This window comes from Jaculus jaculus, chromosome 6 (genome assembly GCF_020740685.1).
Source record: "Jaculus jaculus isolate mJacJac1 chromosome 6, mJacJac1.mat.Y.cur, whole genome shotgun sequence".
Taxonomy (NCBI): domain Eukaryota; kingdom Metazoa; phylum Chordata; class Mammalia; order Rodentia; family Dipodidae; genus Jaculus; species Jaculus jaculus.
The window spans coordinates 96,217,510-96,244,222 of NC_059107.1; the positions used below are offsets into that span (position 1 = coordinate 96,217,510).

General features: G+C 50.9%; 3 protein-coding genes across 5 annotated transcripts; 1 reads left to right on the plus strand and 2 right to left on the minus strand.

Moving 5' to 3' along the window:
• Positions 1-346: 346 nt before the first annotated feature.
• Aaas (aladin WD repeat nucleoporin) lies at positions 347-9,029 on the minus strand. The gene is made up of 16 exons (XM_004649890.2): positions 8,783-9,029; positions 8,110-8,237; positions 7,026-7,081; positions 6,652-6,743; positions 6,432-6,478; positions 6,097-6,195; positions 4,969-5,112; positions 2,284-2,404; positions 1,944-2,068; positions 1,764-1,824; positions 1,540-1,630; positions 1,265-1,358; positions 1,110-1,177; positions 899-980; positions 724-808; positions 347-596 (listed from the first exon to the last, which is right to left on the minus strand). The coding sequence occupies exons 1-16, from the start codon at positions 8,903-8,905 to the stop codon at positions 369-371; spliced, it is 1,644 nt and encodes a 547-aa protein (XP_004649947.2). The 5' UTR covers positions 8,906-9,029; the 3' UTR covers positions 347-368.
• A 3,646-nt stretch (positions 9,030-12,675) lies between these two features.
• On the plus strand, positions 12,676-13,549 carry LOC105943893 (collagen alpha-1(II) chain-like). The gene is made up of 3 exons (XM_012948300.2): positions 12,676-12,725; positions 12,879-13,116; positions 13,280-13,549. Exons 1-3 carry the CDS (start codon positions 12,676-12,678, stop codon positions 13,547-13,549), a joined length of 558 nt encoding a protein of 185 aa, XP_012803754.1.
• Positions 13,550-15,668: 2,119 nt separating this feature from the next.
• On the minus strand, positions 15,669-24,978 carry Sp7 (Sp7 transcription factor). 3 transcript variants are annotated; one of them, XM_004649895.2, is made up of 3 exons: positions 24,648-24,978; positions 24,123-24,191; positions 15,669-17,037 (listed from the first exon to the last, which is right to left on the minus strand). In XM_004649895.2, the coding sequence occupies exons 2-3, from the start codon at positions 24,141-24,143 to the stop codon at positions 15,775-15,777; spliced, it is 1,284 nt and encodes a 427-aa protein (XP_004649952.1). In that variant the 5' UTR covers positions 24,144-24,191; positions 24,648-24,978; the 3' UTR covers positions 15,669-15,774. The 3 variants fall into 3 exon arrangements, with proteins under 3 accessions (XP_004649952.1, XP_004649953.1, XP_045008584.1); XM_004649896.2 differs by lacking the exon at positions 24,123-24,191 and having other exon boundaries at positions 24,648-24,977; XM_045152649.1 differs by lacking the exon at positions 24,123-24,191 and having other exon boundaries at positions 24,632-24,777.
• Positions 24,979-26,713: the final 1,735 nt, after the last annotated feature.

The window sequence follows — 26,713 nt, forward strand, 5'->3', positions numbered from 1 at the left end:
GTGAGAAAGGAATGCCTACCTAGCCAGCAACCTGGCAGTCTGCATGGTGACAGATGTCATAGCCAGATCGCCGTCATGTCTTAACAGCAGAATCTTATTTTTGGGTTTTTCAAGGTAGGGTCTTGTTCTATCCTAGGCAGACCTGGAATTCATTATGTAGTGTCGGGCTGGCTTTGAACTCAGGGAGATCCTCCTACCTCTGCCTCCCAAGTGCTGGGATGAAAGACATGTTTCACCACCCTGGCCTAACAACAGAGTCTAATCCATTGCTACTCTTCCTCCCCTACCCCCACTATACCCCAGTGAAACTCCTTGGGGGGGGGGGAACACAGGCAGAATCTGGTAATTGAGTGAAAAACAAAACTTTATTATGGGAAGTGGGAATGAGGGGAGTGGGGCAGAACAGGTGGAAGTCCTGGAAGAGGGTCCCAGGGGGCGGAGGTTAGGGATGTCTCTGTAAACAGTGGTAGGTCATGCGTGGAGACTCCACCTCCAGCTGGGGGCTCTTGGGTCCGGCCAAGCACTGGGCTGAACCGTGGAAATTGGGCATTGACGAAGTACAGAGGGATGTGAGCGATTCGGCCTGTAGACCAGCACTGTGGAAATGGGGAAACTAAGAATCTGGGCTTCACAGTGCCTCATGGCAGAACCACAAGGCAGCCCAGGCCCTGGGCTTCTCCAGCCACCCCCAACACCCCCTGCTGCCTAGCACCGTCTACGCACCACACTGAGCAGAGCCCCTTTGTTGAAGGAAGGGTGGAAAGTGATGAGCTGGGCCTGGGCTCCTGGTTCCCCCTGGATAATGCCACTAGGGCAAGAAAAGGAAGCATGAGAGAGGGAGGGTGGCGCTTGGGAAGGTTCTGAGGAGCTCGGACCTCATGGCCTGCCCTGTACTTACCAGGGAAGTAGTTCAAACACAGGGCTGTTTCGGGTGCGGAAAAGGAGGATGACTGGATTCCCATCCTGTACCCGTGGGTTGCCTGTAAGAAAGGGGTCCGTGAATGCATGAACTTTGGAGGCAGGGGAACAACTACAAACCTGGCACTGACAATCTATGAACAGGAAAGATGGCTGTGACCTAACACACCCATTCCTCCTCCTCCTCTTACCTTTCATGAGCACAGCCAGGCGCTCCCCACTGGGATCCCAGACCATGGAGTGGGCCTCTCCTCCGAGCCTGTGACCAGGACAGGAGGTCAAGGGCACTCAGTGTGGTTTCCTTCCACCTTTTCACTGCCCGTCCCTCCACAGGCATTCAGCTCACCTCTCCTCACCATCTGGTGTCTGTATTGTTGTCTCAGACAGATCTGCCACAATCGTTGCCGACTTTGCACCTCCAACATGCCCCTTTCCCTCTCCTGTGTATAAGGGCAGAGGTGCTCCGTGCAGGAGTTGGCCCTCCCACTGGTCCTTGCCAGCTCTTAACAGGCATCAGAATTGCTGAAGTCCTCCTCAACCTTGGTGCTTCCCTTCCTCTCTCAGAGTAGTATCCTACACACTGCTGTCTCCCTTTGACCTCCCCAGGTAGTCCTAACTTACCGCATCGTTCTGGAAATGATAAGGAGTAAATTAGTGGTTCTCCCAGTACAGTGAATAGCAGTCTATTTCCATCTGGGCTCCAGCAGCCAGTCTGGGGACAAGAAGGGAAAGGAAATCTATAGAAGGACGCAGACAGGAAAGAAGTAAAGGAGTAGAGGAGCAGAACATGAGTGACTGGGCCCACTGGAATCACTTGCCTCCTCTGAATCACAGTCCCCTCTTACCTGACAGCGCCCTGATAGAGTCGGCCACTTCTCACAGGTCCACATCTGGGCTTCCCAGACTCTGAGCCAGACACAGACAAATGACAGCATAGACCCCCCTTCAGGCTGGCCTCTAGCAGTTCCAGAAGCCAAGTACCTTTCTGTAGGTCCTGGCCTTCCCTTGACCTTTGCCCTACTCACCGAAAGATAGCTGAAGGGGTGGTGGCTAAGACTTTGCTGCCATCTGGTGACCACAGTAGGTTGGTGACTCCACCACCTCGAAACCAGGGGAGGGGAACACATATCTCCCTGGAGACATCCCACACCTAGGACAGGGAGCAATAGAGACAGATGAGAACCCAAAGCCCTGTGGGCTCACAGGGGATGCCCTCCCTCTTCAGTGCAGAGGACCAGGAAGGGGAAGAAGCAGCAAAGGGCTGTTCAATATGAGTGCCTGGTTTCCATTTACAGCAACCGCAGTTTTTATTCTAAGCAATGCGCTGGCAAAGCTCCTTCCTCACACTGGGTGGGGACAACTCACCAGGATAGCAGCATCCACAGGTGAGGCTGAGAGCAGCCGCTCCCCACTAGGAGCCCAAGCCAAGCTGGTGACAGGTGTATGCCCAGGGTGAGACAACACTTGGGCACAACCAGAAGAAGGCCTGACAAAAGAGAGATGAAAGGTGTGAGGACAAAAGATGAAAAAACCTGCATCATTATTCCATTTCCTTGCTCTGCTAGAACTTCCCAGTCCCAAAGACCTGTGAATGCATATCTAGGGTGGGCAAAAGGAAGAAGAATCATGGGAGTAAAAATGGGTAAAGGGGGCTGGAGAGATAGCTTAGCAGTTAGGGCACATGCCTGCAAAGCCTAAGGACCCAGGTTTGATTCTCCAGGTCCCATGTAAGCCAGATGCACAAGGTGGCACATGCATCTGGAATTCGTTTGTAGTGGCTAGAGGCCCTGGCATCCCATTCTCTCTCTCAAAAATAAATAAATAAAATCTTTTTAAAAGATGGGAAAAAGGACTGCAGAGATGGCTTAGCAATTAAGGTGCTTCCTGCAAAGCCAAAAGGACCTAGGTTCAATTCCCCAGGACCCACATAAGCCAGATGCACAAGGTAGTGCATATGTCTGGAGTTTATGTGCAGCAGCTAGAGGCACTGGCTCACCCATTCATTCTCTCTCTGCCTCTTTCTCTCAAATAAATAAATAAAAATATTTTTTAAAAAGAGGCCAGATATGGTGGCGTACAACTTTAATACCAGCACTTGGGAGGCAGAGGTAGGAGGACTGCCAAGAGTTTGAGGCCACCCTGAGACTACATAGTGAATTCTGGGTCAGCCTGGGCTAGAGTGAAAGCCTACCTCAAAACAAAATAAATAAATAAATAAAGGCTGGCAAGATGCCTTAACAGTTAATGTGACTGCTTGCAAAGCCAAAGGGCCCAGGTTGAATTCCCCAGAACCCACTTCAGCCAGATGCACAAGGTGGCATGCACGCTTCTGGAGTTCCTTTGTGGCAGCTGGAGGCCCTGACGCACCCATTCTCTCCCTCTCTCTCTCAAATAAAAATATAAAACAAGAAAGAAAAAAGTGGAAAAAAGATAAAGGAGGCTGGGCATGGTGGCACACACCTTTAATCCCAGCACTCAGGATTGCTATGAGTTTCAGGCCACCTGGAGACTAATTTCAGGTCAGCCTGGGCTACAGTAAGATCCTACCTTGATCCTACCTTTAAAAGCCAGGCATGGGGCTGGAGACCAAGCTTCAACTCCCCAGGACCACGTAAGCCAGATGCACTAGGGGGCGCACGTGTCTGGAGTTCATTATTCACCCATTCTCTGTCTCTCTCCCTCTCAAATAAATGAATAAATATTTAAAAGCTGGGCATGGTGGCGCATGCCTTTAATCCCAGGATTTGGGAGGCAGAAGTAGGAGGATCACCGTGACTTTGAGACCACTCTGAGACTACATAGTGAATTCCAGGTCAGCCTGGACTAGAGTAAAACTCTGCCTCAAAATAATAATAATAGTAATAATAATAACAACAACAATAAAATAGGGCTGGAGAGATGGCTTAGAGGTTAAGGCAGTTGCCTGCGAATCCTAAGGACCCAGGTTTGATTCTCCAGGTCCCATGTAAGCCAGATGCACATGGTGGCACATGCATCTGGGGTTCATTGCTGTGGCTGGAAGCTCTGGCACACCCATACTCACTCTTTCTCTCTCTCCCTCTCTCTCTGACTCTAATAAACAAATAAAAATAAAATCTTTAAAAATAATAATAAAATAAGAGCTGGGCACAGTGGTGCACGCCTTCAATCCCAGCCCTCGGGAGGCAGAGGTAGGAGGATCACCATGACTTTGAGGCCACCCTGAGACTACATAGTAAATTCCAGGTCAATCCAGCCTAGAATGAGACCCTACCTCAAAACACACACACACACACACACACACACACACACACATATATATATACACACACACTTCCAAGTTTGACTTCCTAGAACTCCCCCCCACACCACCACACACACACAGAGTTGTGTGGCCATGCATGTCCATAACACCAGGGGAGGTAGGAGCAGACAGACCAGATCACTGAGGCTTGCTGACAACAACTCTGGGTTAAGGGAAAGAGCCCACTTCAAGGAAAAAAAAAAACAAACACAGATGAGCAATCAGAAGGACACTGTGACCTCCAAATATACACACATGGGGTACACAAAACTGTACAACACATGCATATACCACTCACATGGGCTACACATGTGTACAGGCACACACACAAAAAATCCTACTGGGTGTGGTGGCGCATGCCTTTAGTTCCAGCACTTTGGAGGCAGTGGTAGAATAATCACCCTGAGTTCAAGGTCACACTGAGAATACATAGTGAATTCCAGGTCAGCCCAGGCTAGAGAGACCCTACCTCAAAAAACCAAAATAAATAAATAAAATAAAAAGTAAAAATAAGCTGGGCATAGTAGCACATGCCTTTAATCCCACCAATCAGGAGGCAGAGGTAAGAGGATCACCGTGAGTTCAAGGCCAACCTGAGACTACATAGTGAATTCCAGGTCAGCATGAGCTAGAGTGAAATCCTACCTTGGAAAAACAAAAAATAACAACAAAAAAAGTAAGTCTCCTTCCATACTCCTCACCAGCCACCACCATTCTCCCATCCTGTATGGCCACACTCTGAGGCCAAGCAGACTGCTAGGACTCACCGGGTGGATAAGGAGGTAGGGTCCAGCGTCCAGATGAGAATACAGCTCTGGCAGGCCACAGCCAAGACTGAGGCACTGAGGGGCTTCCAGGCCAGAGCTGCCACATTTCGCTGTAGACGGTGCTTCAGGGAAGGAACTATCGTGCTAGAGCGACAGCAAAAATAATCGTCAAAGCAGAGACACTGACTTCAGCAATGTAATTAATACAGAGAGGAAAGCTGATCCAGAGGCTGGGGATGGGATAGCTCAGTAGTAGCTCTCGCAGTTGCTCAGTACGCATGAGCCCGAGCTTGATCCCAGCACAGTAAAGAAAGATGGGAGGGAAGGACCCAGCCAGAAGCTCAGGAGTATTGGGGTGCTGTAGGACGCAGAACTGGATAACAGTTCAGTGTAACAAGAGGACAAGGGGCTGGAGAGATGGCTCAGTGGCTAAGGCATTTTTGTCTGCAAAGCCTAATGACCTGAGTTCTATTCCTTAGTACCCATGTAAACCCAGATGCACATATGCATCTAGGGCTGGTTTGTACCAGCCAGAGGCCTTGAGTTCTCTCTTTCTCTCTCTCTCTTTGATCTCCCTCTGCTTGCACAAAAATAAATAAATAAAATTCTGCCGGGCGTGGTGGCACATGCCTTTAATCCCCACACTTGGGAGGCAGAGGTAGGAGGATCACCATGAGTTCACCACCCTGAGACTACATAGTGAATTCCAGGTCAGTGTGAGCTAGAGTGAGACTCTACCACAAATAAATAAATAAATAAATAAAGTGGACACAAGGATAGAAAGATGGCTTAGCATTTAAGGTGCTTGCCTGCAAAGCCTAAGGATCCAGGTTCAATCTCTCAGTACCCACAAAAGCCAGATGCAATGGGTGATGCATACATCTGGAGTTCATTTACAGTTGCTGGAGGCCCCAGCATGGCCATTCTCTCCTCTCTCTCTCAAATGTGTGTATATGTGTGTATGTGTGTATATATATATATCCCCCCCTGCCAATGGACCCATCCAGTTACAGAGCTTCTCCAACACCAGATCAGGAAGAATCCCTGTGGACCAGTTCAGAAAGTGCAAGCCTTCCCCAGGACCCAGGCTAGAGGGAAGGTGAACCTGACAACAGTGCTCACACACACCTGTTGGCATTATACACACGGATGGAGTCATCCAGCAGGGCCACTGCAAATTTGTTGGTATGAGGGTGCCATGCAAAGACCCGCAAGCAGCAGCTGGACCTGGGGCAGGAATGAGCAGAGTTGAAGGCACAGCGCCTGCAGTGGAGCCCAGCAGCTCAGATTCCCTTCCACGTGAGGAGATAGCTCTTCTTCACTTTCTCTTTTGATCCTTTTTGGGTTGAGTAGGAGGAGTAACAATGGGATGAACAGAGGAGTCTCTGCCTTGACTTCTCTTTCCCCAAAGGAATTCCCAAGGATCAGCTTCCTTCCCACAAGGTGCCAGTTTGTGAACTTACCAGTTTGTGACTTGGGCAAACTCAGCAATTAGATCTTCACTCCTAAGCTAGAACAACACAGTACAGAGGAAACAGAGATAAAAGGAGCTCATCCCCTCAATGTTCCCACAGGAGAGTTCAACCTATCCTACCCTCCAAGTCATTCTTCCCAATCCTTACCAGAAAGGCTAGGAAGGGCAGGGAATGGCACCCGGTGAGACAAGGAGGAAGCCAAACTTACAGACAGGTGTGGGAACAAGGACCCATGGAGGGAGGAGACCCATTGACAGAGAGCCAGGGCCCAGCTGGAGGCAGTCTTCACCCACTCAAACACTGTGGGGTTGAGGAGACAGGTCAAATTAAGTCATTCACAGTGTTTTTACTAGGTACCCTCTTAGCTCAGGACAAAAACAAAAGCTCCCAGGTCTCTCTGCCCAGTAGTGGGTCTGAACAGCTCCCTCTGGAAACCCACTCTGGGTTATTTGGATAGATAAAAGGTGACAGGCAAAAACTAGCCAAAGGGCAAGGTTGGATTAATAGGTATTGGAGGAGTTCAAAGGAAATATAAAGGGTAGATGGTAATACCACAAGAGGGCTAGAGGGGAAAATACCTACCTTCTTCCTCTGAGTTTGCAATTTCATTCAGCACTCCAAAAAGACCCACATCACGCCTGGTAAGGAGAGGGAGCTAAGTAAGGTTACCATGATCCCCTTAATAAACATTTCATTCAATCAACAAACATATTGAAAATAAGAGGGGGGTGGTCAGGCATGGTGGTGCACGCCTTTAATCCCAGAAGTTGGGAGGTGGAGATAGGAGGATTGCTGTGCGTTCAAGGCCACCCTGAGACTACATAGTGAATTCCAGGTCAGCCTGGGCTAGAGGGAGACCCTCCAGTCTGGAGAGATGGCTTAGCAGGTAAGGCACTTTCCTGTGAAGCCAAAGGACCCAGGTTTGATTCCCCAGGACACACATAAGCCAGATACACAAGGGGTGCATGTGTCTGGAGTTCATTTGCAGTGGCTAGAGGCCCTGGTACACCCATTCTCTGTCTCTCTCTTCTCTCTCTCTCTGCTTGCAAATAAATAAAATATAATCAAAATGAGAGGGGGCTGGAAAGACGATTCAGCAGTTAAGGGGCTTGCCTGCAATGCTTAACAACCAGTGTTCAATTCTCCAATACCTATGTAAAGCCAGATGTACAAAGTGGTGTATGCATTTGGAGTTCATTTGCAGTGGCTAGAGACCCTGGCATACCCATTCTCCCTCTCTCTCTCCTAGCAAGTACAAAACAAAATATTTAATAATAAAAAAAAGAAGGGGCACACTTTTAATCCCAGCACTTGGGAGGCAGAGGTAGGAGGGTTACCATGAGTTCAAAGCCATCCTGAGACTACATAGTGAATTCTTGGTCAGCCTGGGATAGAGCAAGACTCTACCTCAAAACACCAAATAAATAAATAATTTTTAAAAAACAATAAAAAATCAGCCATTAGAGAAAATGGAACGCTGGTGCAGCGTCGACTTCCACAGTAAGGACTCATCATTTGACATGCGTTGTAATACCCAGCTATTATGAAGACAGCCTGAATAAAGCAGCCTTTTGAAGAGCAGCCCCAAGGCAAAGGGCAGGGGCTTCATTTCCCTTCAGAATATGTCTGTAGAGCAGGGCCCAGGAACCTCCTTGCTATTTCTCACCAAACGTTGATGCACCTCTTCCACACTTGCTCCCGGTGATGGATGAAGGCAGTTCTTGTACCATGGTCCAGCCTTCCAGAGGCTTTTAAGGGATCCTTGGTCAGGTGTAAGACTGGAAGATTGATCCACTATAGCTCATGAATAAGAGGGTGTGACAGTCAGTCCCTCCCCCAAATCTCTGCTGAACTCCCTGCTATCTCCAACCCATGCCTGTGCTAAGCATAAGAGATTCCGGAGCCCTATTTCCCATTGCCACAAAGTTAACACTTGTGAGAAATAAGTCTTAGCCCTCCTTATCTGGAAAACCTAATAGCTCTCGACAGTTCACTTCAGAAAGGATCGGACTCAGGGCATCCTTCCTATAGAGCAAACAATAAATGTCAACTTCTCTTTTCCTGCCCAGGAATTAGCCTATGCTTTCCCAACTGTCCCAGTATTGTCCCCGGTTTTTAAAGTTCTCCTCTACCTTCACACGTCCTAGATTCCCTCTTGTTTTTTTCCATCTCCTCTAGGGCCGCCCCACGGCCCTTGGCATCCCTTACGAGCCATATCAGCCCTAAAATATATTTCCTTCCCTGTAGTCTCCCCTGGGGTCCTAAGCTGTTTCCAGCCTCCCATTTCCCCGACTGCGCCCCTACTCCTATAGGTCCCCTCTCCCCCTGGCTCTGGCCACCTGGCCCCGGAAGTCGGGAGGCGGGCTCTCGTAGCTGTTGCCTGTCACCAGCTCGTTATTGTGCTCATACAGGGTAATTTGACCCCTAGGCGGTGGCGGGGGAAACAGCCCCAGGGAGCACATCTCGCCAGGCCCGTGGATGACTGCAGTCGGCAAGCTCTCGGCTAGTGAACGCTCCTCTGACTCTTAATTCCCGGGCTAGATTCGTATGCGGACGGATAGCCGCACAGGACAAACGACCCAGCGAACCAACGGAAGTGTAAAGAAAAGATTGGGTGTGCGGTTCCGGAACAGACTTCCGGAGCTTCCTCGCGCGCCTCCTGGCGGACAGAGCGGGCACAGCAAGGACACGTCTGCAGGGCCAACTTTGGGTTAAGGGCCCAGCGGTTTGATTTTCTTTTTTTGTTTCCTGGGAGGCTACTGGTTTTTGTTTGTTTTTGTTTTTGTTTTTGCTTTTTCTTCCAATTCCGAATTCCCCAGCACCGTCTCCCACTCACTCTCAGCACGGAGAAAGCCCAAAATAAGCCACGTTTAGGGAAGTACCTAATTAAGCCCATGGATAGTCCAGAAGAAAATATACACTGTGTCACCCTGTCATCTGCACTTGGCTGGAAAGTTCAGGGAAAGCCTCCTAGAAGACGAAAGTCAGGAGTGACCTTGGGAGGCAGTGTAGTGCCTACCGAACCCAACCCGCGGCCCATCTGATGAGGCATCCTGAAAGAGACAGTGGGGAGAGTGGGAATACAGTAACATTTCCAGAAGCACAATACTATAAACGATTTTTTGGGGTGGGAGCGTTTTTCAAGGTAGGGTCTCGCTCTAGCCCAGGCTGACCCGGAATTCACTATTTCATCATTATTCGTCAGCACGCCCAGCCCCAGGTTTATAAACGCTTTCATTATTTTTGAAATAAAATCAGGAGCCAGGCGTGGTGGTGCATGCCTTTAATCGCAGCACTTGAGAGGCAGAGGTAGGAGGATCACTGTGAGTTTGAGGCCACCCTGAGACTCCATAGTGAATTGCAGGTCAGCCTGAACTAGAGTAAGACCCTATCTCGAAAAAGCAAAATAAAATAAAATAATTTTATTTATTTATTTGAGAGAGAAAGAAGCAAAGAGAATGGGCGCACCAGCGCTTCCAGCCACTACAAAAGAAGTCCAGGCATGTGGCACTTCCTGCATCTGATTCTAAGTAGGTACTGGGGAATCGAACCTGGGTCCTTTGGCTTTACAGGCAAGATTGCCTTTACCAATTCTCTTTCTCTCGCTTTCTCTCTTTCTCTCTCTGTATTTAAATATTTTATTTTATTTTATTTTTTGTTTTTTTGAGGTAGGATCTCACTCTAGCCCAGGCGACCTGAAATTCACTCTGTAGTCTCAGGGTGGTTTTGTGCTGAGATTAAAGGCATACACCACCACGCCCAGCATATATTTAAATATTTTAAATACAGGGCCGGAGAAATGGCTTAGCGGTTAAGGCATTTGCCTGCAAAGCCAAAGGACCCAGGTTTGATTCCTCAAGACTCATGTAAGCCATATGCACAAGGGGCACATGCATCTGGAGTTCATTTGCAATGGCTAGAGGCCCTGGAGTGCCCATTCTCTCTGTGTCCATCTTTCTTCTATCTCTTTCTCTATCTACTTGCAAATAACTAAAATTCAAAAAATAAATAAAATTTAAAAATAAATAAATATTTTAAATACAAATATTAAAATTTTTAAAAATAGGAAAGCCCGGTGAATGCCTTTAATCCCAGCATTCAGGAGGAAGGTAGGAAGATCGCCATTAATTTGATGCCACCTTGAGCCTACATAGTGAATTCCAGGTCATTAAATGAATAAAATTAAAAAAAAAATTTTATGAATAAAAATTTTAAAATGAGCTGGAGAGATGCCTTAGCAGGTAAGGCACTCACCTCGGAAGCCTAAGGACCCATGTTTGACTCTCCAGATCCCACATAAGCCAAACGCACAAGGTGATGCAAGCATGCAAGTTCACACATGCAAACAAGGTAGCACACACATCTGGAGTTCAATTACAGTGGCTGGAGGTTCCTTTGCAGTGGCTTGAAGCCCTGGTGTGCCCATTCTCTCTCTATCTGCCTCTTTCTCTGTCTGTCACTCTCAAATAAAAATAAACAAGGAGGGAGGGCTAACCAAAATCTAAGAGGATATAAATAAGTCATATGGAAACCTACTTTTTTGACCAATGGAACACACAGGAGCTATAGATTGTTACTAGAAAATTTTCCATGCCAGGGATGGGATACCTTCCAGTGAATTGTTGCCCATGGAGATCCCTGATGCCCCCAAAACATTACAGGACATTGCTGAGGCCCTTGGTTTCCCATCAAGAATAGATGGTAAGACCCTATTGCTGAAGACTCCACATACGTGGGTTGCAAGTCACTGAGACATCCTGCTGGAGCTGAGCTGAAAACCTCCTCCATGTAGACCAGCTGACAGAAAGCTGGAAGAAGCCATTCTGTACGCAGTTCAATGGGAGAGAGAGAAATCACCAGTGAAGATACCCAACAGTGGACAGTGCAAGATTTATATTTGGCCAGCCAGGCCAAATGAGCCAATGGGTGCAATAGTGGCACATCTGTTATGGGGGAAACCAACCACCCTCTAATTTAACTGGAGGCCTGTTGCATGGCAGGGAATACAACCCTGATACTGAAAACCTACAACAGGGGTAGTCATGAGCCCTAGGAGTGTAATGTCTGCTGCTGTCTGGCTAGAAGCATATATTATGCTCACCAAACTTCCCAGTAAGCACCTCTCTTAATGATCATACCCATAATATTAATGCTACTCTCACTTTTGGCTAGAGAACTTTATTCAGATGGCAGTGACCTTGGGATGACTCAGGAGGCACCCTGGTGCTGAGAAGTGACAGAGGAGTGCTCCGCACTGAAATATCTCAATCACACCTTTCATGGCTCTAGGTCCATTGCGGAAGAGGTGGTGGAAAGAATGTAAGAGCCAAAGGAAGGGTGGGACTCCTTACAACAGGCTCCTCCAGACACAAAATGGCCTGGATATCTATAACTTCACAGTGCCGGACTTTACCTACACCAGACCAGGAAGAAAAGATCATGACATCAAAATAAAAGAGAGACTGATTGAGAGGGGGAGGGGATATGATGGAGAGTGGAGTTTTAAAGAGGAAAGTGGGGGGGAGGGAGGGCATTACCACGGGATATAGTTTATAATTATGGAAGTTGTCAATAAAATATTAAAGAAATAAAAAATTGTAGGGACAGGAAAAAAAATGACTTTTTTTTTAAAAGACAGGGTTTTACCAGGAGTGGTGTGACATGCCTTTAATTCCAGTACTCAGGAGGCAGAGGTTGGAGGATCATTGTGAGTTCAAGGCCAGTCTGGGACTCATTTTATGTGCCCAAGCTCCAACCCTTTTATCTTAGCCTGGTTAACTTGCTAAATTAATTCACTGTCACCTAGAAGTCACTTAAGGGGTTATGTGCTTAAAGAGCATAACGGGGTTGTCTGGGGAACCTGACAGGGGAGGCTCTCTGGGAGAAGCAGGCAGGTGGGTTTGGAGCACTAGGACGGCTGCTGACAGAGGAGCATACTGAAGGCCCAGCAGCAGTTCTGGTTCGTGGCTGGAGAGTTGGCTTAGCAGGTAAGGCGTTTGCCTGTAAAGCCAAAGGATCGCGGTTCGAGTCTCCCAAGACATAGGTCACATGTACAATGGGGTGCATGCGTCTGGAGTTCATTTTCAGTGGCTGGGGACCCTGGCGTGTCCATTCTCTTTCTCTTATTTGTTTAACACAGCGCAAGAAACCAGTCCTGGCTGCGAGGGTCTCTCCAGCACCCTTCTGTGAAGCCCAGAGTTTATATCTGCTTAGTGCCTGCCTGTCGACCTTAATGCGCACTGGAGAGAAGCTGCAGTGCCGCTGTGCCCATGCTCCTGCCAGGTCTGACCCAAGTACTGGCCCCCTCCTCCATACTCAACTTTTGGGGGTGCAGGGAGGGGTCCATAGGAAGTCAAAGTCCAAACCTAACATGCCCCCCACACACACACACTAACTTCACCAGGGGGCACGAAGACCCCTGTGGGCTGTTTCCAGGAGCACTCCTTGCGGCCTGGGCGGGAAACTGAGGCAGCGCGTCCCCCCAGCCCCCACTACGGGCGGCCTCGCCGGAGCCCCGGCGCCCGGGGCCGGTAACCAGGCGCACATGGCCCGCCCGGCCCTGTTTGTCCTGGCAGGGCGCCGCGGCTATTTGAGGCGGTTTTTATCTCCCAGAAACCAGCAAAACCCCAAGCGGAGTCTAGGGAAGATGAAAGCGGCCGAGGGGCCTGGGAGGGTGGGAGCGCGCGGCTGCGGCGGGCGGGCGGGAGCTGGCACCGGACAGGCGGGGACCGGGAGGCGAGCGGGCCAGACCCTGGGGGGTCCCGCGGAGGCCGCCCGGGCGCGGGGGGCCGCGGGGGTCGCTCCCGAGCCCTTCCTCCTCTTCCTCCTCCTCGGAGCCCCGCTCTTCCGCCACCGCCCCCAACCCGCTAAGGAACCCCTCGGAGCTCCGGGGTCTTCAAAGCGCCTTTGAAGCCGCGCGCCCCGCCACCCGGCGGGAGATTCCGCACCTGGGCGGGGACCCGAGCGGAGGGGCGGGGCCGGGAACCCGAGGACCGGCAGGCCCACCGGGTCCTGCGCCTCCACCGACCCCGCGGGGTGCACGGAGCGTGCGGGGCGCCGCGATGCTCCCGGCCCAGGCCCCGAGAAGCATCCTGGGCACCCTCTAAAGCCCAGTGGGGGGTCCCTGGGGGGGGCAGGGGACGCACAAAGCTCTATTGTGGCTGGGGACCTCCACAGACCGGCTTTTGTTCCTGCGCTAACCCCGTGGCCAGCAGGAGATTGCAGGCCCGGGCAAGGGGAGGGTTACGCGCCGGATTGGGGCGGGGGGTGCGGTCTGTAATCTTCACCTTAACCGAAGTGCGAGTGCCCCGGCCGTGTCCAAGGTCGAAGGCACCGACTGAGAAAGGGCCCTGGAGGAAAGCATCCCCTCCCCTCCCCCGCTCAGACAACACTGGAAGTCTAAACCTCAGCACCGCTGGAGGGCATAGCCCACCCAGTATTTTGCTTCGAACAAAAGGTACAACTGTCCCTGGCTTGGAGGCGCACGCCTTTAATCCTACACTTGGGAAGCAGAGATAGGAGGGCCGCTGTGAGTTCAAGGACACCCCGAGACTACATAGTGAATTCTAGGTCAGCCTGAGCTAGAGGGAGACCCTACCTACCTCAAAAAAAAAAAAAAAAAAAGTAATAGGGTGCAACTGTGGCCAACTGAATATCACCCACAGGATGTCCCCGCCTGTGGCCCATCACTTCCAACCAAGACACAACTTCAAATCCAACTTTTATTTATTAAATTAAAAAAAAAAGACTCCACGAGGGGATGATTCCTTTTCTTCCACAACGTGACTCTCGCCCCCAAGTTCCAGCGGCTTTACCCTTTAACTTGGGGCCTTGAGGGGGTAGGGGACAGAAAAGGAGGGTCCAAAGTCTCAGGAAAGGCATTCAAAAGGCACAAAGCGGCTGTAAAAGTCACTGGAGGTGGAGTGTGTAGTCCCAGGTTGGGGGCTTGTGGGTGTGCCCCCAAATCAGTTTAGAGACCTCTGTCCTCCTGCCTCTGTAAATTCTCATGGCTTCTAGGCACCAGGCCTACCTAGCACACTGCCTAGCACAGAGTAGGCACGCAATAAATAACTTGATTTATCTGAATCTGAACCCAGAGAAAGCCTTCCTCGCCCATTTCTCAGGAGGGGCACCTCCAAACCAAAGTCCTCCTGTTAGATGGGCTTCCCCAAAGAGCTGTTTAAGATGGAAGCTGCAAGCTCTCCAAAACCATGACAACAGGGTATTAGCCTGATGACATCATGGGATCTGAGGGGAGGGGCAGTGGAAGAATCGGCTCTGGGGTCAAGGGAGCTGGGGTACATTCCAGTCCTTCCCTCCACGGGACTTGAGGTTTCACAGTTTCTGTCTGGGGCTGGGGACATAGGGATCTCCTGATTGAGAGACACCTACATCAGCTCTTTAACAGAGGTCTAGCTAACCAACCCAATTTGTTAAAACTTCGTTGAAAGAGAAACCCCACAGAGACCTTGATGACAGAAATTCTATGAACAAACTCTCCACTATCACTGTCTTATGTAGACTTGCATTTGGCTAGAATTTCCTTAGCAGAAATGGATCCCCTCCCTCCCCAGCTCACACTACCTGACCCGTCATCATAACTTAGATAAATAGAATTATTATTATTACTATTCATTACTCCTGGTGCATAGGGGTTAAATACACAGGCCTGGAGGCAGCCTCCCTGACCCTGGGGCCACCCCATCTTTGGGGTCAGATCCCACTGGTCTGCCCCCCTCTCGGCACTCTGCTCCCAGCTAGGTCACTAACCCCAATTCCCCCGAACTGTGGTTCCTAATGAAGAGGCCACCAGGGGGCAATAAATTATCATCATCATCATCATCATCGTGTTTGTAAAAAGAAAAAGCTCAGGAGAATGGAAAGCAGTGGAGCAAGAAGTTGGGAAGACAGCTTAAAAGCTGGGGGTTAATGGCACATAAGCTTAGGGTGAGAAGAGCCATGTGGCGGAGTTAATAAGAACGCATTGGGAGCCCAAGTAGAAGGAAAAGGAGCTGAGAAGAGTTCGGGAATCTTGGGCACAGGTGAGGAGGGCCTGAGATGAGAGTTTGGCTAAAAAGCCAGGCTCAAACAAAAGGGAAGAGGTGAACGGGGGAGGGGAGGAGGCATGCAAGGAATAGGTCCAGAATGCCCAGGGAGACAAAGAGCGTCCCCTCTCCCCCCTCCAAAAAAAAAAAATAAAAAAAAATAAAAAAAAAAAAAAAACCGAGCGTGCTTGAGAGAGGGAGCGAGGGGCCGGCAGTGGTCCGCCGCGCCAAGAGGCCGGGCAGGCGGCCCAGGCGCCGAGACCTTCCTTCCTCCTGCTCCTCTCGGCTCAGATCTCCAGCAGGTTGCTCTGCTCGGGACTGCCTCCGGGGGCTTTCTCGGGGGGCGCGGGCGAGGCGGAAGGTCGGGACGGCTGAGCGGCCTCCTCGTCGCCGACGCTTCGGCCCTCCCCCAGCTCTTTGGGGCCGCTGGCGGGCGGCCCCGGGCCCGGCTCCCCGTGGGTGCGCTGGTGCTTGCTCAGGTGGTCGCTCCTGGTGAAGCGCTTGGAGCAGAGCAGGCAGGTGAACTTCTTCTCGCGGGTGTGCGTGCGCACGTGGCGCTCCAGCTCGTCGGAGCGGGTGAACCTCTTGCCGCAGAAGAGCCAGTTGCAGACGAAGGGCCTCTCGCCCGTGTGCCAGCGCAGGTGGGCCTTCAGGTGGGAGGCCTTGCCGTACACCTTGCCGCAGCCGGGGATGTGGCAGCTGTGGATGGGCTTCTTCCGCAGCCCGGCCGCCGCGGCGCCTAGCCGCTCGAGCTCCTGGCAGTTGGGACAGTCGCAGGAGGAGCGCCCTGCCCCGCCGCCTCCATATCCACCACTGCCCCCGGTGCCTGCGCCCCGTGGCGTTTTGGCTCCACCACTTCCCTCCAGCTGCCCACTATTGCCGACTGGCTTGGGCTTATAGACATCTTGGGTCAGGACGTGCTGGGGCCCCGGTTGCAAGAGGTGGGGCGCTGGGTAGGGGGCTGGGTTAAGGGGGGCAAAGTCAGACGGATAGGTAGGCAACTGGGGGTTCAGTGGAGGCTGAGCAGGGCCTGTGGACAGTGTCCCTTGAAGCCCATCACCCTGACCCTGCCCACCACCCAGCCAATTGCCTCCAGGGTGCATGTCCCACCAAGGGCTAGGCGTATTGCCTGGGCCAGGTGAGATGCCTGCATGGATGCCCGCCTTGTACCAGGAGCCGTAGGGATGTGCCATGTCCAGAGAGGTGTAGACACTAGGCAGGCAATCAGAAGAGCTGTGCCCCTTGGGCACTAGTAGCCCGGGGTCCTGGGCACTTGTGGGCCCAGGGAATGAGTGGGAAAAGGGAGGGTAGTCATTGGTATAGCCAGAAGTAGGCGCTGGAGGACTGCCTGCAGGAGAGAGGAGCCCATTGGTGCTTGAAAAGGGGGCTGGGTAGGCATCCCCCATGGCTTTGGGGGCTGAAAGATCAGAGTATGGCTTCTTGGTGCCTGCTTTTCCCAGTGCTGTGTCCCGCAGAGGGCTGGAGCCACCAAATTTGCTGCAAGCTGCTGTCAGCATGGCCAGGGGACTGGAGCCATAGTGAGCCTCCTCCTGTGGAGAGAAACACCAATTAGTGGGGGGAGGAAGAGAGGGCAGAGTGAACTCTAGGACCTAGATGCAGAACAAAGCTGAGGGGGTCAGGGAAGAGTTGGAGAGGATGGGAAACTAGAGGGAAGAGAGGTGTGCCTGTGCGGCCTGGCATCAGGGTAAAGCTAAGATGAATCATGCATGAGGGGAGAACAGAAGCCAGGCCTGACATCCTAGCCAAGCAGGCAGGAAGCAGTCTGTCAAGAAGTTGCTGGGGTCTGTAAGGGTCTCCTAGGAAGTGCTGAGATACAAACAGCAGCTGGGAGGAGAGCTAAGGGCTTCACCTCCGGGAGGTGAGTTGAGCAGAAAGAAGCCAGTATCAAGAGACTCAGAGAGGAAAGATGCCACTCAAAGAGCGGCATGAACCCAGTGTGGTGGCACACGCAAGCCTTTTATCCCAGCGCTTGGGAGGCAGAGGTAAGAGGATCACCGCGAGTTCAAGGCCACTCTGAGACTACATAATGAATTATAGGTCAGCCTGGGCTAGAGTGAGACCCCACCTCGAAAAACCAAAATAATAATAATAATTATTATTAATTTAAAAAAAAAAGTTGTGGTGGCTTAGGTCTTTAACCCCAGCACTCAGGAGACTAAGGAAGGAAGATCACTGTGAGTTCCAGGTTAACCTGAGATAGAGTGAGATACTAACCTCAGAAAAAAATTTTAAAAAATAATTAAAATACAACAACAGTAGTCTGCAAAGCCGCTGGCTCAGGTTCAATTCCCCAGCACCCAGGTAATGCTGGGCACAAATTGACACGTGTGTCTGATATTCACATGCAGTGGCAAAAGACCCCGGTGTACACATACACACAAATAAATTACATATATGTGGAGAGACAGAGACAGACAAACAGACAGATATCAAGCAAGCAAACAATAAAGAAAAGAGCAGCACAGGACCAGGGCCTATTACTCCAGCTACTCAGGAGCTTAAGACTAATCTGAACAACATAACAAGATCTCATCTCCAACCCCTCCCCCCTCCGCCCCCACCAACAAAAAAGCAGCGTGGAGGCATAGGGAGAAGGAGCAGTATTAGGAGATCATCTCTGCCCCCATTCCATATTTTTCTGGCTTCACCACATATTCCATTTCCTGTCTCTGCTTTAGCTCCTGACTAAGGCAGTGGCCTGGTCTCCCTGAGGTCAAGTCGACATGTCCCTGGTAAGGAATCTCTTGGCAGGGACTCAGGGCTGGAAGCAAGAGGAAGCAATGGCAGAGACACTGGGACATTGAGAGGGAACAGGGCTGCAGCCAAGCTAGGACTGTGGCTGAGACAAGAATGTATTTCAAGCAGGCAGTGGACACCTCCTACTTTGTGGTGCTAGCTGGTACCCCTTTCAGTGGTGGAAGAGCCCCAAATCCTCAGGACCCTCAAAGACAGGGAACTCATGTGCCCAAGGTACTGGCTCACAGCCTTCACCTTCCATGTCTCAGTGTCCCTTAAGATAGAGTGCATGTGGCTACCCTGTCTTCACCATTCTAGAACACAGAGTGAAGGCACACATGAATGTGGGACGTCATGGGTATGTTTTAGAAACAGACGGAGCTCCTTGGTTCTCACCATGTTGCTATGAAGTTGAGCCCCCCCCTCCATGACTACCACTCCTCTGGTACTCATGGGATCCCTCCCGAGGTCAGACTTAGCAGCTCTTAGGAGGAGATGCACTCTACATATCCTTGGCTATCATATACAAGGTCCTGGGTTCAACCCCCAGCATCATACCCCCACCAAAAAGCCCCTCAAAAGCTGGCATGATTTGGATCTTTAAAAGCCCTAATCTGGGGCTGGAGGGACGGCTTACGGGTTATGGCACTTGCCTATGAAGTTTGATTCTCCAGTATCCACATAAGCCAGATGCACATGGTGGTATATGCATCTGGAGTTCGTTTGTAGTAGCCATAAGCCCTGGTGCACCCATTTCTCTCTCTCTTTTTTCCCTCTTTCTCTCTCTTTGCCTCTTTCTCTTTCTCAAATACTTTAAAAAAAAAAAAACAAACACTTTTTGAGCTGGGCATGGTGGCACACACCTTTAATTCCAGCACTTGGGAGGCAGAGGTAGGAGGATTGCTGTAAATTCGAGGCCACCCTGAGACTCCATAGTGAATTCCAGGTCAGCCTGGGGCTAGAGTAAAACCTTACCTCAAAAAAACAACAACAAAACCATGTGTGTATACGTATATGTGTGTGTGTGTGTGTGTGTGTGTGTGTGTGTGTGTGTGTGTGTCACAATAATAATTAATAAAGAAGTTTTTTAAAAGGCCTTAATCTTTAATCCCAGCACTGGGGAGGTAGGAGGATCTCTGTGAGTTTGAGGCCAGCCTGAGACTACAGAGTGAATTCCAGGTCAACCTGGGCTAGAATGAGATCCTACCTCAAAAAACAAAATAGAACAAAACAAAACAAAAAAGTTTTAATCCAGATGCCAGGGGCTAGGGATGTAGCTCAGCTGGTAGATTGCTTACCTAACATGCACAAACCCTGAGTTGGATGGGCAACATTGTCTAAACCAGGTGAGGTGCTACACACCTATGGTCTCAGCATTTGAGAAGTGAAGACAGCAGGATCAGAAGTTCAAGGTCATCGTCACCTACATAAGAGTTTGAGGCCAGCCTGGGCTACTTCAGACCCTGTCTCAAAACAAAATGAATAACTACCAACTAGATGTGGTTGTGCACACAAGAAAACTCAGTATTCAGGAGGTTCATATAGGAGCCATGCAGGCCTGGGCTACAGAGTGAGAACCGCCTCTGAAAAATAAAAAGTCAGGGCTGGAGAGATGGCTTAGCAGTTAAGGCACTCGCCTGAGAAGCCTAAGGACCCAGGTTTGATTCTCCAGGACCTACATAAAGCCATAAGATGCATAAGATGGCACATGCATCTGGAGTTCATCTGCAGCAGCTGGAAGCCCTGGAGCACTTATTCATTCTCTCTCTCATGTAAATATATATATTTATTTATCATATATATACATATATTTACCATATATATATGTGTATATGTATATGTGTGTATGTGTATACATATATGTATATGTGTGTATGTGTATATATATATGTATGTATATATGTGTATATGTATGTGTATATATATATATATATGTAAAACCAAGACAGTAACCCAGTAATTCAGGGTTTCCAGACCTGCCTTGTGGTTCCAGTTTGTAGGGTGTGTGTTTGCATATGTGTGCTAGAAGCGAGGTTGGGATATCAAGGTCTCATGAGGGTATATGCAGTCACTTCTGCTGCACCCCCTGCCCAGTTTCCCTCTCTCTCTCTTTCTCCCTCTCTCTCTCTCTCTCTCTGTTCTGTTGATCCTATGGGCTCTCAAATATGAGCCACCCAAAGTGTTCTCCAAAGGTAAACCCCAGTCAGAGTTCCAGTCAGAGCTTCCCTGGAGGCTCTACTGGCTCAAACACAGGGTGGGCTAAAGCAGGAGAGCTGGTAGGGCAGGAGTCAAATCCTAGCAAGAAAAAGTGGTCAGAATGAGCAGTTCAACCTAGAGAGGCAAAGACTCAGATATATGGGGCTCAAAAGACCCTTCTAGACTGAAGAGCTACCATTAAAAACCCCACAGGGAAGCCAGGCATGGTGGCTCACGCCTTTAATCCCAGCACTCAAGAGGCAGAGGTAGGAGGATCGCCATGAGTTCGAGGCCAGTATGAGACTACATAGTGAATTCCAGGTCAGCCTGGACTGGAGTGAAACCCTACCTCGAGAAAAAAAAAAAAAAAAAAACATAAGGAAAGGGGGCCATAGAGGAAGAAGCTGGCATTAAGAGGCTGAAATGAGTGGAAAGGTAAAAATACAAAAGGGAGGAAGAGAGTGGAAAGCAGAATAAACAAAGGAGAGGTGGTAAGGGAGCCTGGGCCAGGAAAGCTAAGGAAAATAGAGGAAAAGAGAGGAGAGGAAGAAGAAAGGGAGGAGGAGGAAGACTGTGGATTCCCACCTAAGAGAAACCCATCATGGTAATGGGCCTCAGAAAACCCCCAGACCAGGCCACTCCTCCCTCCTCCTCCCTGACCACCCCCTCCCCTCTGCCCAGCCAGCCCAGCTAGGCTCCAATGGTTTCCCTGCGGTTGGTTTATTTTTAAAAACGCCGACGCGGTCCCCCGCCTGCCTGGCCCTCACACTGTGGCCACAGGGGCCTCAGCCAAGCCCAGGGACCCCACCCAGCTGTGGGGAGGCAGGGAGGGGTGAAAGAAGGCAGCCAGCCCCAGGCCAGCAGGAGACCCCCAGCTCTGGAGAGCAGAGAGGCCCACGGGGCTCTAAGGGCAGGAAAGGCGAAGCAAGGCAGAGGACTGACTGCTGTGGAGGCCAGTGGCTCAATTTCACCACAGCCTCAGTTTCCTTCTCTGATTGATTTACTCTCTCCTGAAAGCTGGGGGAGACTGGATTCAGGGGTCTCCACATGTACCCCTGTGGCTGATCACATGTATTACCTTCTAATATCTGGGCCCCTTGCCCACCTTCCAGTTTCCTATCCTCTGCCTCTGTCCCACTATCTTTAAAAATAAACTAATAAATAAAGGCTGACAAGTTCGGAATGGAGATTCTTTGGAGAAAAATCAAGAGTGGAACTGTCTCAGCTCTTACTCTGATGTGGAGTGGGGCCAGGGGACCCCACCCCTTTTTCCAGGTTGCTCACAGTGCAGTGCCTCACCTGTCCTAGTAGAAATGCCCACTATCCATCTGACAGTTGACTGGCCTTCCTTAAGTTCTGAGAACCCAAGGTATCTATTTCCAATTCGTAGCTTTTCCCCAAGTCTTAATTCTCCAAGTTTTGCAGCTTCATAATTGTTTACTTTTCTTTCTTTCTTCCTTCCTTCCTTCCTTTCTTATTCCCTTTCCTTCTTTCTTTCTTCCTTTCTTATTACTTTGTATGCTAAGAATGGAACCTAGAGTCTCATGCTAGGCAAGCACTCTGCCACTGACCCTAGCCCTTCCAAATTCTCCATTCCCACATACCCCCCCCTCCCGTGGACTGTAACCCATTCGAGGTGACCCTTTCAGCAGCAACTGCTTCTCTCCCTGAATCCTAAATTCTTCCACCGCCAGAGAACCCCTGCATACCAGGCCAGAGGGACTCCCAGGGAGACAGGGAGGAGGTGGAGGGTCCTGGTACCTAAAAACTAGATGAAAGACATGGAGAAACTGGAATGTGTTTGGGTTGAGTGTGCTTCCTGCTCACAGTGAGTAAGGGAACCTGAAAGTTACTGCCCAGTGTTCCCCATCCTATGTCCTTCCAGAAGGTCTCTGGACTGCCCTCCCCCAGGCACCAGTGCCACGCTGGCAAGGCTGGCATGATGCCCACACCCACTGACACTGTCTTTGCCCTAGGTAGATGCAGGAGTTACATGCACCTTTTTATTCAAGCGTACTCAAGACCAGTGTTTGAATGATGGCTCAATGTAAGGTTTCTTTTTAATGCTTTTATTTATTTATTTGCAAGCAGAAAGAGATAGAAGAGAGACAGAGAATGGGCGCACCAGGGCCTTCAGCCACTGCAAACAAACTCCAGGTGCCACTGTGCATCTGGCATTATGTGGGCACTGGGGAATCAAACCCTGGGTCATTAAGCTTTGCAGACAAGCACCTTATCTGCTGAGCCATCTCTCCCACCCCTTCAATGTAGGTTTTACTGCCAAAGGACTAGGGTGACAATCTGCCTGCAGTGTTGCTGCATGGTAGAGAGCTCAGCACCTGGGGACCCCTGTCTGGATACAGACAACTCAAGACACGTGGTGCCACCACATTGGCTTGCACACAGATGCTTCACACTCAGCCAAGAAATCACTGTCCCACAGCCCTGTAGACACTGCTCCTCATTTGGACTGACAGTGTTCTGATGGCCCAGCTCGTGCATGCAGCCCAGTCACACAGACACACACACCACCCTTCTGCTCTCTTCTACAGTCACCAGCACGTAATGTATTCAAGCCAGTAGGCACACAGGTGTCAAAAGACACCTGCTCCATCTTGCACACACAACTCCTACAGGTTGAGTGAGCTGGCTTCCTGACTGACCCGAGTCTTAACCCAGGAACCCAGCGTTAGGGGCTCCTAAAGGCCCCCTGAGTGGAAACAACTCAAAGCTACTAGAAGGTACTGATCTTCAGAAAGGATTATCAGGCCCCAAATTCCTAAAGGGACCTTTGAAAGCAGGACAGAAACAGAATCGGATCCAGTAGCAGAGAGAACTCGGGCTCCGAGTGGTTCAGTCCTCTCTTGCCAGCTTAGGTTCCCAGAAGCCCTGGTAGAGTCAGTGCTTGATTTCTCAAGACCCTCAAACTCTTGTGGTTTCTTAGGTCCCTCCATCCCCAGAACCAGATGCAAAGGATGCTGGGGTCCCAGCCTGGAGGGGAAGTAGCCCAGTCTGCCCTGGAGCCTCCCACTCCCAAAATAGAGTTCAGTTTGTCTTTGGCTGAAAGCTAAATATTTGTGAGCCGGGCAAGCGGCCTCAGACCCTGTCCCTCCTCCTTGGTTCCCTCTCAGGCCTGGGCTCAGTTCCCCTGGCCAGCGCCTGTGTAGCGCTGCCTTCCTCCCCTCCCTCGGAGCCTACCTTCCCTCCTCTACACACAGGCTTACAGGCCACGCTCCCTCCCCCACACAGACCTGACCCCATCCTACTTACTGTGGGAGGCACAGAACTCCCAAAGAACTGTGGGGCTACTCCATGCCCACTCAGCCAGTCTCCCCTGCCTCTGCCTCCTGTCTTCTGCTGCCAGCCTACCTGTTTCCTAGTGCCCCCTCCCCTCCATTCTTTCTCCATTGCCTTTGGGGCTCCTCACAGTCAGTGGCTTAGTTGGCCTTGGGGATCTCCCCCTCTTTGACTGCCCTCTGACCCCTGACCCTGTTCTCTCTTTTCTCCCGCGCCTTCTGCTCGCCTCTCCTCCCGGACCTTGCTCCTCTCTCCTCATCTGAAGTACCTTGGAAGTGACAAGCACCACAGCCACTGTCTATGTGAGTTGAGGGGGTGGGGTAGGCAGGGATGAGGACCAAGAGGATTGTGGCTGGTTTCCTAGGGGGGAGGAGGGGACAGTTACCTCAAGCAGGGAGGACGCCATCCTGAGGCTGAGGAACGGGGTCCCAAGGAGCCAGGCAGATGGAGAGAGCTGGGGAACCAGAGAGAGAGAGAAGAGAGAGAGAGAGAGAGGAAGAGGGGAGAGGGAGGGAGAATGGGAGAATGGGAGAGAAGAGATCTAAAGTTAGAAGGGACTGGAGGGTGGGGGGGCTGCTCTCTGTCTGTAGGGATCCACCCTCTAATTACAGCTTTCCCAGCGGAGAAGGCTCCAGATCCAATGAGGAGGGCGAGAGAGGGAGGCAGAGGGTCCAAATTTCCTGCTCTATTAGCTAAGCTCTCCAAAGAAGGGATCTGGGAGGGAGAGAAGAAAAGGGGGTGCCCAGGGAAGGAGTGGGAAGCAGGGACATGGGCAAGTTGCCAGGGCTTCCCTGAGGGGTGCTATGGGAAAAGGGGAAAGGATCGGCGGCCCAGGTGTCCTCCACGCCCCAACAATCGCATAGGCATCTAGGGACAGCCCTCCCAAGAGCTCACCATCAGCATCATGTACCTGGGGAGCCTGGGGCTGGCTGTCCCGTCTCCTCTTGGGAGGTCTGGCTGGAAGAGCACAGGCAGCGGGTGGCCTGAGGGTGCTGGGAGGGATCCGCTCCTCTCTCTGGCCAGTTTCACTCCTGTTCCCACTCGGCTCCGATCCTACAATCCCACACTGCGTCCGAGTCTCGCTGCTCTGGCGCGACGGCTTCTGCTGCTGCTGCTGCTACTGCTGCTGCCGAGGCTGCCGCCGCCGCGCTGCCGAGAGAAGGAACAGGAGGGAAAAGGAACAAACCCCAAACCACTAATTAGAGAACCAAGGGGGGGGATGGGGGATTGGGGACGACACACAGAGAGACTGGAACACACTGACATACACACTCATGAACAAACACGAGGATGATCATGCACACACGCACACATGATGTCACATAAGGACTGCCACTGTCATGAATGAACAGATAAACACGCACACAAGTGAAAATGATGACACACCAAGGGCACCCGCACCACAGCACACACGCACACACACACACACGCACATACCCAAGGCTGGCCACGGAGATGCTGGCTTGCCCATCGGCTACTAGACCAGGGGAGGGGTGTGTGTGTGTGTTGTGTTGTGCAGTGTAGTGTTGTGTCGTGTAGTGTTGTGTGGGGCAAGAGGGATGGTGTACTCAGTGTGGATGCTTCTTCTGACCACATTTCCAGGGTCACTGAAGGAGGTTCCAGAGTTAGGCCTAGAGCAAGAGTGGGAAAGGCTTGGCCCAGCTTTGGGGGCGAAGGGTGTCCCTCAGTTTTTCTCCCAGTGTCTCAGCTTCACTGCTAGGAAGTCAGACCTCGGCCCACCTCAGTATGTAAGGCGGAATCTACACTGACTGAAAAAATTTAAGGCAGGCAGGAGTAAAGGTTAGAGCAGAAGGTCACTGGCTAGACTCATCCATGCCCACACTTAGCCCCCCTGGACTGACACACTCCCCCAGAAAGGAATGCCCTAGATTTCATCACTCCTTGCCAGTTACCAGTTGCTCCCTCCCTCTCTTTCTCTCTCTTTTTTTTTTTTTTCCTGTTTGAGATAGGATCTCACTGTAGCCCAGGCTGACCTGGACTTCACTATGTAGTCTCAGGGTGGCCTCGATCTCATGGCGATCTTCCTACCTCTGCCACCACACCTGGCCCCTGAGCTCTTCTTGGCCAAGGGTTTAATCTCCATATTTTGATAGACAGTTCCTCTCATGAGGGCTTATGCTTCCTTGAGTGAGTGAGCATGCTTGCTCCTGGCTGTCTTGCTCATAGCTAAGCAGCAACTTCTTTTGCCTGCCACAGGAAGACCGGACAGTAAAGCTAATCAAGATTTCTGAACCAGCCGAGCGTGGTGGCGCACACCTTTAATCCCAACACTTGGGAGGCAGAGGTGCAGAGGTAGGAGGATTGCCATGAGTTCAAGGCCACCCTGAGATGACAGAGTTAATTCCAGGTCAGCCTGGACCAGAGTGAGACCCTACCTCGAAAAACCAGAAAAAAAAAAAAAAAAAAAAAAAAAGATTTCTGAACCATGACACCATGACATCTCCTTAAAATGAAAGAGATGGAAAGTGAACCCAGATAGGAAAAGGAAGTGTAAGATGTCTATTAACAGATACCTGGGTCCAGGACTAAGCTTATGGGAGACAGAACTGGGCTGCCAAGTTGTGGAACCACAGCATCTGTCCCGTAGAGGAGCCTGGCTGGGGTAGGAGTGTTGTTTTCTGAGTCACCCCTCCTATTCCTCAGTCCTCTTCCCCAGCCTTGCCTGTCCTTCCTTCCCCACCAGCAGCCCTTACCTTCTCTTCCTGGGAAAAGAGCATCCACTTCCTTGCTTCTCTTTCCTGCCATCCCTTCAAGGGACAGGCTGGGAGGTGGACAGTAGATGGAGATCCAGGGAAGGTCATACTGCAGCTTAAGCAACAAGCAGAGCCAAAGTCCAAGTAGGACCCCCAGGTTCTAGATTCTAGCCCCAGGATTTGATTTCCCCTAAAGAGGGGCTAGGTTTATTGCTCAGTGGTAGAGTGCATGCTAGGGTATGAGGCAAGATGCCCTAGGTTT